General features: G+C 39.9%; 1 protein-coding gene and 1 long non-coding RNA gene across 2 annotated transcripts in view; one reads left to right on the forward strand and one right to left on the reverse strand.

The window, feature by feature from the left end:
* LOC143022404 (uncharacterized) overlaps nt 1-12,202 on the forward strand; it is a 33,094-nt gene extending 20,892 nt beyond the window's left edge. Inside the window, exon 4 of the long non-coding RNA XR_012966045.1 lies at nt 12,141-12,202. This is a non-coding gene — a long non-coding RNA (uncharacterized LOC143022404). The remainder of the gene's footprint in view (nt 1-12,140) is intronic.
* Nucleotides 3,222-18,986, reverse strand: part of LOC143022403 (uncharacterized) — a 28,588-nt gene continuing 12,823 nt past the window's right edge. The window contains exons 2-3 of the mRNA XM_076180572.1: nt 11,325-11,482; nt 3,222-5,447 (exon numbers count right to left, since the gene is read on the reverse strand). Of these exons, the coding sequence (XP_076036687.1) occupies nt 5,305-5,447; nt 11,325-11,482 (301 nt within the window). The 3' untranslated portion in view covers nt 3,222-5,304. The remainder of the gene's footprint in view (nt 5,448-11,324; nt 11,483-18,986) is intronic.

Raw genomic sequence — 18,986 nt, forward strand, 5'->3', positions numbered from 1 at the left:
CCAGGCAGTGCTTGTGCCCCGGGGCAATGGTCACAACAGTCGAGAGTCGCAACCAAAACGCTTAGGCCCACTCACTAAGAGAACCAGTCACGTAGACACAAACCCAAACCATCACGACCTGATGACAACCTGCATATGACCATAGGCACGTTTATTTTCCATTTCGGGCGGATTTTCTCGAGATGAAGTTTGCCAACACAGATTCAAAAACAAAGCGAACGGGCCAGAAGATTAGAAATACAATTTCTTCGTTTCTAATTCCGAGTTGGTGGTAGAGGTAGTAAAGCAAGCTTGGGAGTAGGAAAGAGAAAAGGGAAAATAATGGAAGCCGTCGTTTAGTCTACAGTTGCCTGTGTCGATCTACACGAACAACGTACACTTGCAAAAAAAAAAATTGAATCGTTTCAGGGAAGTTATGGCATAAGCTTAATACTAATATTTCCTCCCATTTGGGCGAAGCAATCACATAGGCGACCTAACTCGTGCATTAAGTCTAAACACATTTTTCTGTTTGTTGCCAATCGGTTTTATTCAGCTGAAGAACGCTTGTTGAGATATAAAAGGGTAAACCTATCAAGAGATGGAAAGATGTTTGTCACTGATAACCAGCGTTTCTGTCCTTGGGAACAACATCGCACCCCATACTATTCAACACGTCATGGAAGACTGCGTTATACACAATCACGCAAACAACACAACATACACTCCATAAACGATTTGTAGGAAAACCCCGTTTCGGCCGCGGCGTTCCCTGGGGAGACGGGACTGCTCGGACAGACAGTCTACTAAGTATTTCAGCGGCTTTGACCCATCGTTTTTCGCTCATACTTCCGAAATAATCATTCACATCAGCATAGTATATTAGCACAACCTAATTCACACCCTGCCCTATTTTTTGACGTTATAGTGCATTCACAAGTGTATTTAATTACGGTGTTTACTCTTGATATTAAGTGTGTCGTAGCCGACACCCGTGAAGTAAATCGAACAAGTGAAGTTGGGATACACGAGGTAGTTTGTGATGACGTCACGACTTCACCTGTTCGATTTACTTCACGGGTGTCGGCTACGACACACTTAATATCAAGAGTAAACGCCGTAATTAAATACACTTGTGAATGCACTATAACGTCAAAAATTAGGGCAGGGTGTGAATTAGGCTGTGCTAATGTATCATACTGATGTGAATGGTTATTTCGGAAATAAGAGCGAAAAACGATGGGTCAAAGCCGCTGAAATACTTAGTAGGGAACAAGAACAACAACAACAACAACAACAACATCGTACCGAGGAAGTGGAGGCCCAGAAGTGGTCAAGGAGAGATTTAGCAAAGTAGTGGAAAAGAGGGTAGTATGAGTTATAAGTAATCAGCATCATTTTCTTTTTTGTGAAGATTAGCCTCCAATCATAAAAAGCTGTTGTACCTCTGATCCAAAGGGGTGTCACTAAATCACTGACTACATAAAACTTTCGCATTGAACGTAGAATGTGGAGTTAGAGAGAAAATTCTCTTTATTCATTTATGTTTATTTGATTACTTTCCGTCTTCTCTGTCCTATTCCTTTCTCCCTATTCGCTAATTCCGTGTATTTATTCATTGCAATATTGTGTGCCTGATATGCTTTGTCACCTCTACGTTCGTTGTACCTCTTTCACATTATTCAATTACTCTAATTCCTTCGACCGCTGACGCCGTTTGAATATTTTCCTCTGACCAACGGAACACGACTTTCTCATATTGACGGGAGTCATACAGAGTGACCCCAATCTGTCCCAAGTCGGCCTCCTATACTGATGACAATGAGCTACAATGATGAAACATGTTAACAAGAAACCTTCGATCCAGAACGAGGTTAGATAAAAATAGATACGTAAAAACAAACAAATTAATCAAATAATCTAGTGTCAGTCAAAACAGAACCTAGAATAGGTGTCACTGGGTAGAAACGAATGCATCGATCTCAAGCAAAACAAGCTCCGCCCCCTTCACCCAATCGCAATCGCGTATTGGAAGAAAAGGGTCAGCGGCAGTTGCAAGGAGTCTGCGATTAGGCAGGGAAGGAAGGGGGCGTGGATTATGTCGCCTGATGTGGCGTTGGCGAAGGCCGTTCATACCTTATTTTCTTTAATGCGGTGAAGTGCTCCGTGGCTTTTGTTCTGGTCAAGGGCAGAAGGCGATTTTATGTAGCTGAGGGGGCGGACAAAGGCCTGAAGAGGGCTTCGTTGTAATGGTGACATATAATATTCCTTGTGTGTTGTACATACGTGTTTGTAATGTTGTTTATTTATTATTGTATATTTAATGTATCATTGTGAGACCCAAGTGTTCATTTTAAGCGTGTATGTTTTTCCCGCCAAGTCTGAGTTTGGTGGCGTGGCTTGGCGTCGGAGTCACTCTTGATTCCGCTTACGGAGCGTACGCACGCTTGTTTCTGTAGTGCTAAATCATATATACATATATATATATATATATATAAGTGGCAGGGTGGTGAGATAAACACCGAGAACCGTTGAAGTTTTATTAACTGACGTTTCGCTCTTAACAGAGCTTCTTCAGAGTGTACACACATAATCGGGAAATCAACAATTATATATCTTACATCATTCCGCGTTCCTTCTTTAACCCACCCCCTCCCTCCCTCTCGTACCCTTCAGCTCCTGTAAGATCATCCAGCCGGACATTTTGGACAGCTTAATAAAACCATCACAATGGTTACAGCAGGGCTGGGATGCTATAAAAGCTGCTTCTACTATTTTTCTTTTTTTTTTCTTGTCTAATCCTTGTTTTAATATTTCCACTCCGTCCCAGTTAGGTAAATGCCCGTATTCCTCCGCATGAATCACCAGGGCATTTACCTAACTGGGACGGAGTGGAAATATTAAAACAAGGATTAGACAAGAAAAAAAAGAAAAATAGTAGAAGCAGCTTTTATAGCATCCCAGCCCTGCTGTAACCATCGTGATGGTTTTATTAAGCTGTCCAAAATGTCCGGCTGGATGATCTTACAGGAGCTGAAGGGTACGAGAGGGAGGGAGGGGGTGGGTTAAAAGAAGGAACGCGGAATGATGTAAGATATATAATTGTTGATTTCCCGATTATGTTTGTACACTCTGAAGAAGCTCTGTTAAGAGCGAAACGTCAGTTAATAAAACTTCAACGGTTCTCGGTGTTTATCTCACCACCCTGCCACTTATTTTGTCGTCCATTCCTCAATATATATATATATATATATATATATATATATATATATATATATATATATATATATTAATTTTGATTTTGTTTTACCCGACACGTTGTTTCATCGGGACCCCTTTCAAGCCGTGGTCCGTTCCCTCCTCGTTTCATAAAATCGCCCTCTCTCCTTAGCCCCACACCCTAAAAAATAAATAAAGTACGGCACCACATTGAACAGGATAAGATACATGGCATCACCGCGATGAACAGAATAATCAACACGGCATTCCCTTTTGAACAGGATAAGCAACACGACACCATCTCTTGAAGACCTTCACTTTCTATCGAAATCATTCGAACATATTTCTTTATATTTCATATCAATGGAATACCCCCTTACGAACGAACGCCACAAACTACTGTTATTGGGTTTGCTTACATTCAAATACTATCTACGCATATCAATCTACAATACCGTTACTTCCAATAAGGCATTAATCATTTACTGGACAGACGATTTTATTAAATTGTACTGCAGTGACACCTCTATGGACCAGAGTCACACAACAATCTTCTGTGATTGGAGATCGTTTTCCACTCGGATAAGAATGGTGATGATTGTCAACTTGGTATTATAGCATCTTTCTGCTACACTTCTTAAACCTCTCTTTAACAACCTTATGACTCTTCCACCTCTTTGGCGCCATACAGGGAGTCCTTGATTTGCACGACTTTGTATTGCACGAATTCAAAATAGCACGGTGTCAAAAATAGGTTTTTCCCCTCATATTACACAGATTCCTTAAAATAACACGATTGTATTAATAAAAACATTAAAAACTACAGAATATGAGCATTAATAGAATTATGTTTACTCAATACGAGTAATTGTTTGTTTTATTTCCAACAACTCCCATCGTTTAACATAGTGTATGTACAGTTTACTACTGTACTGGAGGTGATCATCCTTACATTGCACGAAATTTACTTTGCACGGTCCCTTCTGGAACGCATTTATCGTGTAAATCAAGGACTCCTTGTATTTCCTTTAGGATAGAATCGCCGGTTATCGGCAACATAACACAATACATTGGATCCCTCTGCCTGACTGAGTTAAATCAACCTTGACATAATTTTTTTTATCTGCATATACGACTTTCAATGTTCTTCTGGCTGTTACAAGATGATTTTTCTGTGACAATTACACTGAAAATGAGATCATTTCAAGACAATACTCTTGAGTATAGTGCCGAACTTTAAGGGCTTTTGTTCTGGCTAATCCCAGACGATTCTGTTCAGCTGAGGGGATGGGGCTGATCCTAGACAAGTCTCAATCTATCAAGACCTCCGTTTTGGTCTAAAGTAATGCACCACATACAAAAATAGGAAACTCATATTGTAAAACAGGGCAATTGCGGGTTAAAAACGACATTCCTGATTGAAGGTCCAAAATATGAAAAATTCGTTTGAAGTCATGTTCATAACGACTTCCTATGGTAAATTTGCCAATGACTAGTTTCTGATTCCTTAAGTCTAGTTCCTCATTTGACTTGAACAAGTGGCTGGAGTCCCCATCCCTCCCACCTTTCATATAAGGACAAAAAAAAAAAAAAAAAAAAAAAAAAAAAAAAAAAAAAAAAAAAACCACGTTATCATGAGCAATGTACGCATTTGTCAACTCTACAATATAAACACAATCGAATTATGTCATCTATCATGTCTCCAAAGCTTGTCAGATTCAAGAATCTATACATCTTGTTATATCAGGCTACATTAGTGATGTTGTGAGGGGACTGTGCTTAATTTCTATTATTTTCTAACTTCATTCTAATGACTGAAAGGCTTGTACAAATATGCTGGTAAGTACATACCTAATCCTTCAGAGGGTTTGGAGCATCTTACAGCCGATTGTACTTTGTCGCCGACAATTTACCATCGCTTCCGTCCTTACGGACAATACCTCAAACCCTACGGTTGCATGAAAACGTCTAGTGAAGTCTAGCAAAAATACACTGCACCGTTGTCTAGAATAGATACAGGGTTAACTCTAGTCTTATCATTTGGTGATCTGGGTAACAAAGAGCCCGGGTGAGGAACTTCGACAACCGAAGTTAGGTTTCCCCAAGTCATACTTCGCCGGTGCTCACCGGCAGGCGGTTCCTCATGGCAAGGAGCTCCTTCGAGCTCTCCTGCGCTTCCAGGTACTCTGGGTTCGTCGGGTCCAACCGAAGTGCCTCCTTCAGGTCGACCAGCGCCTCCTCAGGGGAACCTGGGTGAAAGAAAACAACAAAATTATGTTAATCATCAAACTTAGATTCATCCAAAATAATCAATTGTATAGCCTCTAGGCCCCTTATATAGGAACCCCACAATGGTTAGAAAACAGTCTGTGGATTATCTGAAGACCTCCTACTCGAGAGCCTGGATTCATTCCTGAGGCAGAGTGTCAATCAACTGGATTGCATCCAGAAGGCCAACGAAATTTCATGGTGTATGATTTGGGTCCTACTTCACTACTCCAAAATCCTGTTATCGAAATCTGTTCGTAATTTCCCTGCGTAAAGTTGCTAACAAAGAGACAAATAACAAATGAACATGTCCTTGTCGGAGGTAATGAAAACCTCAAATTTGAATAAAAGTTTTAAGAACAATTTCGTGCCATCAACAGGAGTGAAGCGTGAACGGGCTGGGTGCCCCCCCCCCTTCAGGGTTGGGGGGGGGGGGGTCCTTGTCCTTCGGTTTGAAGTCGATCACTGAATCCAATAACTTCGCACGAAGTTTGGAACTGGCGCCGGCTGCTCCTTATTCAGTGAGGACCACAAACTTACTTTTTTTTTTTTTTATCCTCGGCATTTGTAATTGTTATTTCGAACTATGTGTTTTTTTTTCTTTATCTGCGCTTCTTGTATATTGATTCACTGCCAAGTAAAATTACTTACCCATGGCCAGAGGCAAGTCCTTCTGCACCTCTTACTCCCTCAAGTCGATACGATGATGAAACGACTTTCTGTGACGTCACCATACCCTCCCACCCCCGAGTCCACAGCTAACCGGCCACCCCTTCGCATAGCTCATCAACACTCCGATCACAACAATCTATTTCTCAATTAAAATAGAATAATTTGCCTTTCATGAAAGCATTAGGGTATCGCTCCTCGCGTGTGTCGTGAAAGTTCAATTTCATGGGAAGACATCCCCTTGAGTATGGGGATGAATGTGTGTTGTAATGTGCCTTGAAATCAAGCTAACTCAAAATAAATTCGTCCAGGATCTGATATTCTTCTCACAATTCTTTGTAAACATGAATGAACAATAAATACAAACATATTCGAAATCAATACATCAAATATATTTCGTAACAATATTTTGTTTTTCATCGCTTATCGCAACTAATGGAGGCCAGTTCTGGCGAGGAGTGTCGACACTTGTTAAGTGGAATAGTCACCCCTCGAACTCAGCCTACAAGGTTGTGACGTCATAACGTCGAAGGCCGGATATATCGTCACACTTATATTCGTGGCGCTTCTTGGGATCCCATGAACTTGCGCTAACTTAGCAGTTCTGTGATTCCTCCACAGCATTTGCACTGACTGAAAACGCATTTGATCTGTTAAACATATATTCCCGACCGTGACTCTGTGAAGCATTCATTTCAGCCGAAAATCCTTAGCTCCTGTCTCGTACAGTTCTGTTGCACTATAACCGACACAACCAATCAGATTCTCAGAGGTTAATAGAAAAATAGACAGGTAGATAGCTAGGAAGAAGGAGAAGAAGAAGAAGAAGAGGAGGAGGAGGAGGAGGAGGAGGAGGAGGAGAGAGCAGAATGGAGCATATGTTTTTTTTTTCTTTTCTCATCCAGAAGCATTGAGGAAGTTGACACGCTTGAGCACCGCATATTTGTGGATTTGCGGAGAGAGAAGTAGCAATTTTCTTGGTTATTCTTTTGAATCTGACCAAAAAATCCGATACTGAAAGTAGCCTCTGCCCTTCCTTCTACGATCCAATCCAACCTAACTATATTACTTTCATCCACATATCTTATGGAGAGAGAAAGTGAGAGAGCGAGAGCGAGAGAGAGAGAGAGAGAGAGAGAGAGAGAGAGAGAGAGAGAGAGAGAGAGAGAGATAGAGAGAGAAGCAGAGAGTTTGCATTGGGGTAGACGTACAACACACTGAACAACTCTGCTCTTTACAGGGGGCATATGACCGCTTTCAAATGATTGCATAAAAAGTACAATAAAAAGTACCCTTGCCAGTACAGTATTCCTAGTCGGTGCTCCGTGTGACCTGGTTTAGCGTTCATTTGATCGAGTTGACCTTTTCTGTGACGGGCATCAGCACGAGGAAACATATTTCCCATTCGCAAAAGAGTATTTTGAATATTTCGAGAAGACTTCCATGTTGTCCCTCACTATGGAGAATTCCAAATCACTAATATAGTTATTGTAAAACTAAATACATTTGACAATTATTTTCATTTCGACAGTGAAAGCGTTGAATGGCTTCTCCAGACCTTCAGACTATCCCTCAGCTAAGTGAATTCGTCTACGCTCTATAAAACCGAAAACCGTCTATTAAAACAAAATAAAGAAATAGAAGAGGAAATCGAATAGTTTCACTGCAGATTTGTGGGTACCATGGAGATGAACATACTGAAATGGCGCCAAAATGAACACATGGAAAATTATGCTATTTTAACAACACTGCATGGGCATTGACTCCCTTTCAAGTCCTGTACAGTTGCAGAAACCATAACCTGACATCTGAGTGCGCAAAGTGTGAGCAATCACCAACATAAACACATTTCATACTCCGTTAGCAAATCGTGCGTTTAATTTGCAATAATTAATAGTATTAGCAAATCTATAATAATGTTTATGTGTCATATGTGTACCGATTGGTATTACTAATGATTGTCTCTGGTCCCCTTACCCCGACGTATGTTGTCTGTGTAACTTAGTGTAGAAACAGTCTAATAAGAACCACAATGGAAATAAGCTTACATGCTTTGTTTTTGTGTTATCCTCGGCAATTGTAATTGTTATTTCGAACTATGTGTTCTTTTCATTATCTGCACTTCATGTATATTGATTCATTGCCAAATAAACATTTATTATTAATTATTATTATTATTATTATTATTATTATCAATTATTATTATCATTATTATTAATAATTATTATTATCATTATTATTAATTATTATTATCATTATTATTATTATTATTAATCATGCTATACAGTAGACACTATTGTATGACAGATCCACTCGTGAACACGTTAGAATTGCCGAATGGCGCCAGCAACCACGACGACAATGCAAGCCACCGAGTCTGGTTCGTCTGTGAAACATCACGGTCTTGGATCACTTGTTGGACTCGTGATCGAGTTATTACCTTCCCGGATGAGAGCTCAGAGCTCATACATGGTGCACATGTAAGTCTGTGTACTTTCATATATAATATCTACAGTCACCTATACTACTCAACTGAGCTAAGAAACTTCAATTACCATTACTATTGATATTACTATTATTATCATCATTACTATCATATAATTTTTATTATCATTATTTCTATTATTATTATTGTTATTATAATTAGTATTATTATTATATTAATTATTGGTAATTATTTTATTATTATTGTCATTATTATTGTTGTTACTATTATTATTACTATCATTATTATTATAAGTATTATTATTATCATTATTATGATTATTATTATTATTGTTATTATTATTACTATTATTATTGGAAGCTAGCTGGGATGGTTCACTAAATTCCACGCTACATAGGGGGGAGTTTGTGACGTTAAACCATATGATCATTACCACTATCACTATTTATATTACTATAATTACTGTTATCAGTTTTTAACCAGCGGGTAGCCACTGTTGGAACTATTGAAACATCGCCTGCCATTAGCGCACATCAAGAAATCGTCCTTAACTCGAGCAACACGGCGACGATCTTCAAGGACTTCGTTCTGGCTAAGAACAGGCAATTCAATAAAGCTCGGAGGGGCGTCCTTCGACCCAAGTGGGGGCTTCATCGACCGAGACAACCCCCCCCCCCCCAAGCCGGAGAACGTCCTCATCTGTACACAGTCACTGTCCTCATCCGGAAGGGAACCCAAATAGGTCGCCGTCTTGAAGGGGTTACAGTCAGGTGAGATAAGAGGAGCAAGAACGATACAGAACAGATTACGTATCTTCCATGACGCAACAGCTTCAGGGCTTTACGAGGTTAGGATGATGAAACACGAAAAAGCGTAGGGACTTTTTTTTCGGTACGGCTTAGGGTGAATCCCAATTATATATATATATATATATATATATATACATATATATATATGTGTATATATATACATATGTATATATGTATATATTGTGTTTTTATCATTTGACAATTTTTGGAAATAGACTCATCCACTGGGATTCGAACCCTTGCCTAGGCGGCTTACGTCTTATAAGACAAAGGCCTTACCGACCATGCTATCTCGACCCTACAAAACGAAACGACTTGGTTCACGTATCATGTTCTGTCCGAGTGCCCTCGGCGGAACGACTGGGCCGTGAACCAAGTCGTTTCGTTTTGTAGGGTCGAGATAGCATGGTCAGTAAGCTCTTTGCCTTATAAGACGTAAGCCGCCTAGGCAAGGGTTCGAATCCCAGTGGATGAGTCTATTTCCAAAAATATTAATATATATATATATATATATATCTATATATATATATATACTGTATAGTATTTTATATAAATATATATATATATATATATATATATATATGTGAATTGGGGTTGATAAATGTGTGTAAGGATGGATTATATAAGCTGTAAATTTTCTGAAACTATATGTACTTTGAGAATGTCCTGGTAAGGACGAAACGTCAGTGAATAAAACTCCAACTGTTCTCAGTGTTTAACTCACCACCCTTCCACTCATGTATATATATATATATATGTATATATATATATATATATATATATATATATATATATATATATATATTTACAGAGGTGGGCGCGCGAACCTTTTTTTGGGTTCCGAATCCGAACCCGAATCTTCGCCGGTTTTGGGTTCCGAACCTCCGAATAGCGAACCCGATTTTCAAAATATCGGTGCGAACATTTATTCCGAACATTTGTCCGCGAACCTCCGAATCTTTAAAAAATAGCAAAGCGAACCTTAATTCCGATACCTTCCGAACATTTCCAAACCTAAATTTTACTCATTCCGAATCTCCGAATCTAAATTTAAAGCTTTCCGATTAAAAAAAAGTGTTTTTTAAGATATCTGCATTATCTATTAAAGAAATTATTACTAGAAAAACAAATTATTGATACAAAACAGTAAAAAGTAAAAACAAAAGTTCACAAAACAAAACAGTAAAAACATTTAAAACAAAAATTCACAACACTTCAGTCTTCACTCTTCACAGATTCACTCTAACTTGTCGGCCCTCTCTCTCTCCCTCTTAACCAACTTCAAGTTTCCCTTCATGAGGGTCAGGTTCTCAAAGTTCAAATTGGCCAGAGAGGCTCGCTTTGGCCTCAAAATGTCCGAGCCGAAGCTGAAGAGTCGTTCAGCTGAGGCAGACGAGGGCAGGGGAGTGTTATACTTGATGGAACAGTTCACTCAGTGCTGCCTGTGCTCCTTGGGGAAGTTTGCCGGGGAGATCTTCATGATGCTTGTGCCGAGAATGGCGCCCCAAGTGTCTACTTCCTTGCCGACCTCCTCCTCCAGGTTGGCCACCACCACAGGCTCCTCCTCGTCCTCAAGAAGGAAGTAGAGAGAAGCGATAAAGTAAAACACAATGCTAATGGTCAAAGGCGTCTCTTGTTGTTACAGAAACATAGGCGTCACCACATCTGTATGCCGCGGAAAAGTTGAAAACCAGTGTTTGGTCGTCTTCGTTTTTTCGAATTTTTCCCGGGATACGGAGGTTCGGATTCGCGAAAAAAAGACGTTCCGAACCCGGAAGTCCGAATATTTTTTGTTCGGAACGCCCACCTCTGTATATATATATATATATATATATATATATATATATATATATATATATATATATATATATATATATATATATATATATATATATATATACTGTATACATCAGAACAAAGAGTCACGCACGTACCGAGTCTGTACCGAATGGTGGCCCTGTTGTAGTAGGCGACCGCGAGGTTTGGGTCGAGCTGAAGGGCTCTCGTGTAGTCGGTGTTGGCTTCTTCGAAAAAGACCTGCATGTACAGGCTGTGACCACGGTTGTTGTACGCCAGGGCCACCATCTGTCGCCTGAAACAAGAAAACGGAAATACCAGATTAATACCGACTTCTTTGGCATTGCTACCAAGTGTGCTTTCGGCATTTTTCTTTTCTTCTTTTTCTCACCGACGCCTGGTAGGGTAATCCATGTCAGATAGCGGGCCTCGTTCCATTTAGTGGTCTTCACCCCTCTCTATTTTGATATATTTCCTCTTCTTCCACCAATTGCATATATCCTCTTAATTCCAGACATTCCCCCACATCGTCAATCCATCTCTTACAGGGTCTATCTTTCAGTCTTCTTGAGTTAGGTTCCCATGCCAGTGTTTGCTTTGGCAGCCTCTCTTGGTCCATTCTCATTACATGTCCGTACTACCTAAGTCTGCTTTTATGATTTCTATAATATCTGCTATTCAAAGCTCCTCCCTTATTTGCGAATTTCTGATTCTGTTTATTCTCGTCGCCCCTTTTATACTTTAGCGCCTTCATCTTCACTGCTCCTATTTTTTATTTCGTTTTAGTTGTTAGTGATGTCATGGCGCCATAAGCCACATCCTATCAAGAACCATAGTGTTCGCCATTTTTATTAAATCGATTAAAATACTGAATCCATCAAAGTAGTAGGTTATCTTAAATTAGATAATAAGATAAAACTTAAATTAGGCTTTTTCTCATGTTGAATGACTAGTTGCAGGAGATTTGCAAGCCAGCGGAGGAGGAATACAAAATTGAAGCCTTCCCCCCTCAAAGGTCAGTGGGTATGTAAACAAAATGATACTGCGAAATAGTATCCTCATCTATGTACTTACCTTGTCCCAATTGATTAGATAGGTAATGATTGAAATTTTGTAAACCTTCACACACAAATAAAGAAATAGGAGTGTGTGGAGCTGGCCAAATAGTGACAGAATAGGTTTATGAAGGCACACAAATTGCCCACTCCGTCCTGAGATAAAGGTCAAATTTTAGAATTAATTAATAGGTAACCCTGGCTGCAATGTAGCATTCACTATAACAACATGTTGATACAGCTGCAGAATAATGTATATCATTAATGGTACTACTCTTACATGGTACTCACTCATATTGTTTTGTTACCTTTTAGCATTACTTTGTTGTGCCTTTGCTTAATGCAATGTTCCTTATTGTGATGGTGCTCAATTTTTGGTCCCAATATCCTGTGTGTTACGAACATTTTAGTAATATTAGCAAAATAATGTTTATGTGTCATATGTGTACTGACAGGTATTACTCATGACTGTCTCTGGTCCCATTAACCCCCTACGTATGTTGTCTGTGTAGCTTAGTATATAATAACAATCTAATGAGGACCACAATGGAAATAAGCGTACATGTTTTTTGTGTTATCCTCGGCAATTGCAATTATTATTTCGAACTATGTGTTCTTGTCATTATCTGCAGTTCATGTATATTGATTCTTTGTCAAATAAATTTATTACTATTATTATTAATTATCATTATTACTATTATTATCAGCAGCAGCAGCAGCAGCACCTGTCCTTGGCAGCGATGTCGTGCGGTCGTAGTATAAATTAAGATGCATTGGCTCCCGCGCTCGAGAAAAATAGTCTTAATAAAGACTATAAACTAACCGACCTCCCGCGCTCGCATTCTGTTCGTACCTAACTTCATTGTAAGCCGATAACTCATTTTATACAATGTAAATTAAATAACTTTTGCACATAACCACTTTTACTATCCAAATGAAGTCAAGAAAACCTATATAAAGGCAAAATATCACCCTGGTCATCGGGTTGAAGGAACTGTTCGAATATTATATATTATGACTTTGAATTTAACCAGTATATTTTTGTCCTTAATAAGTGAGTATAGTGCACCAAGGTTTTGGTTAAATTTATTGATTCTGTTAATAATTCTAATTTCTTGTCTGTTCTCCTTATCCATCTCGACTCCCAAACACTTAAAAATTGGGACCTGCCTCAGCCTTTCATTTCCAATACTTATATTTAGTCATTTGTTTTCTCTACTGATATTCATTACTTGTTTTACTGACATTAATTTTCACCCACTTTTCAGTCATCACTATATCCCATCTATCTATTGCTTTTTGCAGCTCACATTCAGTGTTACATATTATTGCAATATCACCAGTGCAAGTATGTCTGTCATTTTCATTGATAACCTTCATATTTCTATTCATAAATATTATGAATACCAGTGGTGATATAACTCCTTGTCTTGGCGGCAAAGCAGTCTGTATCTTGATCTCTCAGCTTAAATTTACTCTCAAATTTATCATATATTGTCTATTGCTCTGATCAAGTTTGTGGAGATTCCATATTCTCTATACTGAAGTGCATCCCATGATTTTCTTCTTGGTAAATGATCGAATGTTTTTTCCATATCAATAAACAATGCGTGTTTCTCCGAATCCCATTCCCATTTCCTTTCTGAAATAACCTTCACTGTGAAAATCATATTAACTGTGCTTCTACCAGGCCTGAATCCATATTGCCATTCTGCCAGTTTGTCCTTTACAACACTTCATAACCTTCTTTTTAATTTTTTTCATATTTTTTTCTCATGTTCGACAACAGCGATATACCTCTGTCGCCTGGTCTCCAAGGTGACAGGATCCCAGGGCCCTCACATGGGGTAGGGGCGGGGCTGGAATATGTCCGGGGGCAGCATTTTTTTTTTTTTTGGGGGGGGGGGGGCAATTCTAGCCTGGACATGCCGTCCACAAGGCTGACGAAATAATGACAATAAAAACGAGGTCAAAGAACCCCTGAATATCTTAACGTAATCGACCATGTTTGAGCTAGAATAAACAAAATATGAAAAATTTTCCTTATCCTTTCTGCAATACGTGTATTAAATACAAAATTTTAAATCTGTTTAATCATTTCGCAAGCTAAGATAGTCAGTAAGAGATGGTGGGGGTAGAGGGGGATGTGGTGGAGGTGGGAGGTGGTGGGGGTGGGAAGTGGTAACGGGGGGTGGGTGGGGTGGGGGTATCCCTGACAACTTTATACCGGGACGGCACTTAGGGCGTATATTACCCTCATCCATGATGCGTTGATCACCCGCGTCATACACCCAACTCCCACTTCTGTTACTTTCAAAAGTTCAACTGGTATTTAGTCTTCTCCCGGGGCTTTGCCATTTTTCATCTATTTAATTGCGTGTTCTACTCCCACACTTGTAATTTAATTTTTCTCGCCATTAATAAAATGCATATCCTTCCCCATAACAAATCAACCCTCTTCACCTGCATTTAGTAATTCTTGGAAATAATGTTGCCATCTCTTTTTCATATCATTTGAGTCTTTTAGCATATTTTCACCTGTTTCATCTTTAACTGCACCTATAGTATCATTTTTACCTTTTCTATACTTCTTTGCTATACTATACGATAACTTTCATGATTTCATTTATTTTCGAAAAGCCTTGATTTTTGTTTTCACTGAGTTTTTACCTCTTCTTTTTAGTTGTTCCCGTGTAATTTACTTCCACTACCTCCTCTGCTGTCTCCTTCATTTTATTTTAAACAAATTCCATTCCTGATATATGTCCCGAACGTCTTCATCTATACTAACTAGTTCTTCACTTATTTTCCTTTTAAATTCACTTCTTTTTTCTTCTCTTTTTCGGTCTTCCAACATGTATCGCTTCCTTCTTCTTGGTACAGGCTGTTCATCCACACATTTTAGCAATTATTAGTCTATGATCACAGTCCAATGAAACGGAAGGAATAGTTTTCACATCTCTGAATATCAGATGATTTTTATGACCGTCGCGTGCAGGACTCGAACCTACAGCTCAGAGGTCATAAAAATGATTTGATTGATGTCGCTGTCCACTAGCAAATTTCTCAAATCTCTGAATATCTTTTTGTTTGGTCAATACAAAGTCTATTAATGTTTTATCACAATAATTCTGAGGGTTTTCATTCCATCTATACCAACTTCATTTGTGTGTTTCTTTATACAAATAAAATGTGTACATGATGGACAAGTTGTTCATTGTACAATAATCTATAATTCTTTCTCCTCTATTTTTTGGGTCAAGACCAAATGCTCCAACATTTTCTATTCCTGTTCTCTCTCTTCTAACGTGTCCGATCAAATTTCCAATCACTATAACATCTGCATTCTCCCCACCCCTCTGTTCCGTTGTCTCCTAAAAGCACTTGATAAAATTCTTCTTTTTCTTCTGTTGTTCTGCCTTGTGGTACAGACTTGTATAATTGTCATTTCTAGATTCTTAACTTGCAAAGATACTTTTAGAATATTTCCATTTACATATTCCATACCTGTCATTCTTTTTGCTATATCTTCCGTTAGTATCATAGCCACACCATGTAGGCTACCTTGTCCTGTGGCAAACCATTCCATACTATACTCGTTGCATCGAGAAATGGCCGTTAGGGCGGAGCACTGGGAGTCCCCCTGTGTTGCCACATATTTTTTTTTAATGATTTTATTTTATTTTATAATTCTGTTTTATATTTTTATAATGGTGCCACATATAATTATATTATAATTTTTTGTCACACACCACCACTGAGGTAAAAATCAAAGCAATGTTTTCTATACAAAGGTTTCGTTTCCTCGAGTCATAGACATGGCATATGAGCAAGAGAGAGCGACGTTGCCGCTACATCTATTCTCTGGCCCCGCCCCCCTCACACTGCATTCAGTGTGAGCCGTGCGGGCCGTGTTATCTGTGGAGATGTGGCTACACCGGGAAATCTCCTAACCCCGCCTTAGCGGTCACTTCTCGTTGCGCTGACTATAGTTGATAGTTGTCATGTATAGTTTTCCCTTCTCTTCTCGTTTCACATAATCCCCAAGACACCCGGTCTCCTCTCCTTCATAAATGTCACGACTTCTTCCTCTCTTCCACGTAGTGTGACAATGTTTATTGTTCCGATTTTCAGAACTGTGCAGTTGGTATTCTTGGGCGTTAGCTGCTTTGTCCATCCAACCCGAGGCTCGCTTTGCGTGTCTTGAGCGTATACTTTAAAGATTCCGTGGCTCGCTAGGCCATCCCAGGTTTTCAGGAACAATAATTATTAGTAACTTCCAGGAGTCTATAGCCCTCCAAAAGGATTACAGGATCTTCTGGACAGACTCAAGGCAGGCTCCTAGTTGCGCAAGCGGTTGCATCTCCACAAGGTCGTGTCCCCTCGTGCTAGCAGGTCCAAGCTCAAGCACCGCAATCGTGCTCTCGGCATGACAATTGAAAATTGAACTAGATCAAGTCTGAGTATTTTTTTTTTTCAATCCTGGATAGGGGTTCACACACAACCGCGTTGTTCCTTGACTATACGTTGCCGCCGCGGCTTCCTCGCGGTTCCAACCGCCGGTGGAGCTTCCCTTTAGTAGTTAGCCCTTGATCTCCCGCACCTCTTAGTAGTTTGCCCTTGATCCCATGCTCCCCTTACGAGTTAGCCAACCCTTCATCCCGTACTTCCCTTTGTAGCTAGCCCTTAATCCCACGTTCCCCTTAGTTATCCCTTCCTACGCCCCCGCCCTCAAATTTCACCGAAGAGTAATGTAAAATAAACACATTTTTCATGATTACATGCAAAATCTGAGAAATGCAACCCTCTCGTTATTTGATTATTCACTTCCTTTTATATTTACTGAAAGTCTTAGTTTCCGATCTAGGATCACGGCACACTTGGGAATTATTCATACAGCATGGGGTCCCTAAAAGGAGCAGCAGTTTCACAAGAGGGACCACAAACCGAAAATTAGTGGCATTTGGCGAATGCCTGACGATTCTGTTCAGTGCTGGAAGTGATCTCTATGATGCAAAACAATATCAGTTTCGCACATTCGAATCATCTGTAATGATTATGATATATCACCTCTCTTCTAAGACCTTTGGACGGATTATTTTACACATATATTTATTAATTTATTTATCAATGTATTCATCTTATTTATTTACTCGTTTTTGGAAAGTTACGGAAATTTACTTAAACTGGTGAATGAAGTTTGGTGTGGTATTATAGTACCTCTAGTTTACTCGTAGGTTGTCGTCAAATAGGCCTACACTAAACATGCACCATGAACACGCACGGATAATTCTTAAGTAATAGTCAACACAAATATAGATACACACATACAAGTAATCCGATCCTCACAGCCATGAATGAATATCTATAAAAAAAAATCAAGCAATTTGTGAATTATATAATGTTAACAGGGGGAATACCCGTGCAGTGGGTCTACATTATATTACCGCGTACTGAACCCCCTTTCCTACCGAGTGGATAACACGAAATTAAATGAAAGAGCTTTGTTGCAGGTGCGATAGAAGTGCTACCCGGTACAAACAGGATCACTCGGTACAGACGGAACGGCCTGGTACAGATGGACTAACCGTGACAAGCTACTGAGGGGAGCGCTACAAAAACGAATAAAACAGACTGGCGGCAGGAGGAATAAAAATGCCATGCGGTATGAAAGGGGTTAGCAGTAGCCCACTTCAGTTGTCCATGGGCTTGTCACAAGTCCTGATAAGAGAGCGATTACGGATGTGTTCGTTGAGGTTTGAAAACAAGTGATAACAGTGGACAGAGTACGTGTCTCAAGACGGATCTTTTTACGAAATGCCACCACGCTTTGTCACTTAACAGGCTCGGTGGCACTACGAGCCTCCTCGCTAGTACGGTGGTACCGTGAATGCCTTGTAATCACGGGGTCGGCAGATCGATCTTTGCCCGGGCACGCGAGGTTAATGTAGACTTGTTGTTTACATTGGGTTTGGAGGCGTTGAGACAAACGAAATTGTGGTTTGTTCTCTTTAATCTCTCCGTGACTAGACTAATCTAGATCTCAAATCAGTACATGGGGAAAACATTGGCGGTTGCCAGTTGTACAATTTTACATACAATATTCAAATGGTGGCTGTTGCCAAATTATAATGTTATGTACTATTTAATCTCTACTATCTACTGCTGAATTTACTTCTACAACGTACAAAACACGAACCGAGTATGGACACGGGTATGGACACGCAAAGGTGAAAATAGTAATAAATACATCGGTCGTATGACGACTTGCAGTTGGCAATGGAGAACGCAGGTGTCCTTTCGCGCTCAGCCAAATTGACCGCGGGTGAGGTCTGACAATAGGTCCCGTGGGAATTTCTGGAGAGGTGATCTGATGTCCTATGGTTAAAATGCGTGCGTGTGCGCGTGTGGACGCTGGACATCTAAGGGATTGAATATTTCATTCAATCATCTTGCAACATTAAGTTGTTTACTGGGGAGGTTACTGCCATGGCTGGGCAACATAGTGGGGCGGGTTGAGGCTTGCCTCGGTTGACGGTCGGGGGCCCACCGTGGCGTCTGTTCGAACCCTCGCTGCGGCACAGAGGTTAAGAAAGGCATCCACTCTGAGAAATGGCCCCTGACCGCTGTTCATCTCAGGACCTGAGGTGACTTGGGCATCACTGTGTGTGTGATACATCAGCTTCCTCCAGGTATCGTCACTGCAGTGACATACTGCAGACACCATTTTCTGCATTCATGTAT

Source organism: Oratosquilla oratoria, chromosome 44 (assembly GCF_046742065.1).
Source record: "Oratosquilla oratoria isolate Oo_2021 chromosome 44, ASM4674206v1, whole genome shotgun sequence".
NCBI classification, from domain to species: domain Eukaryota; kingdom Metazoa; phylum Arthropoda; class Malacostraca; order Stomatopoda; family Squillidae; genus Oratosquilla; species Oratosquilla oratoria.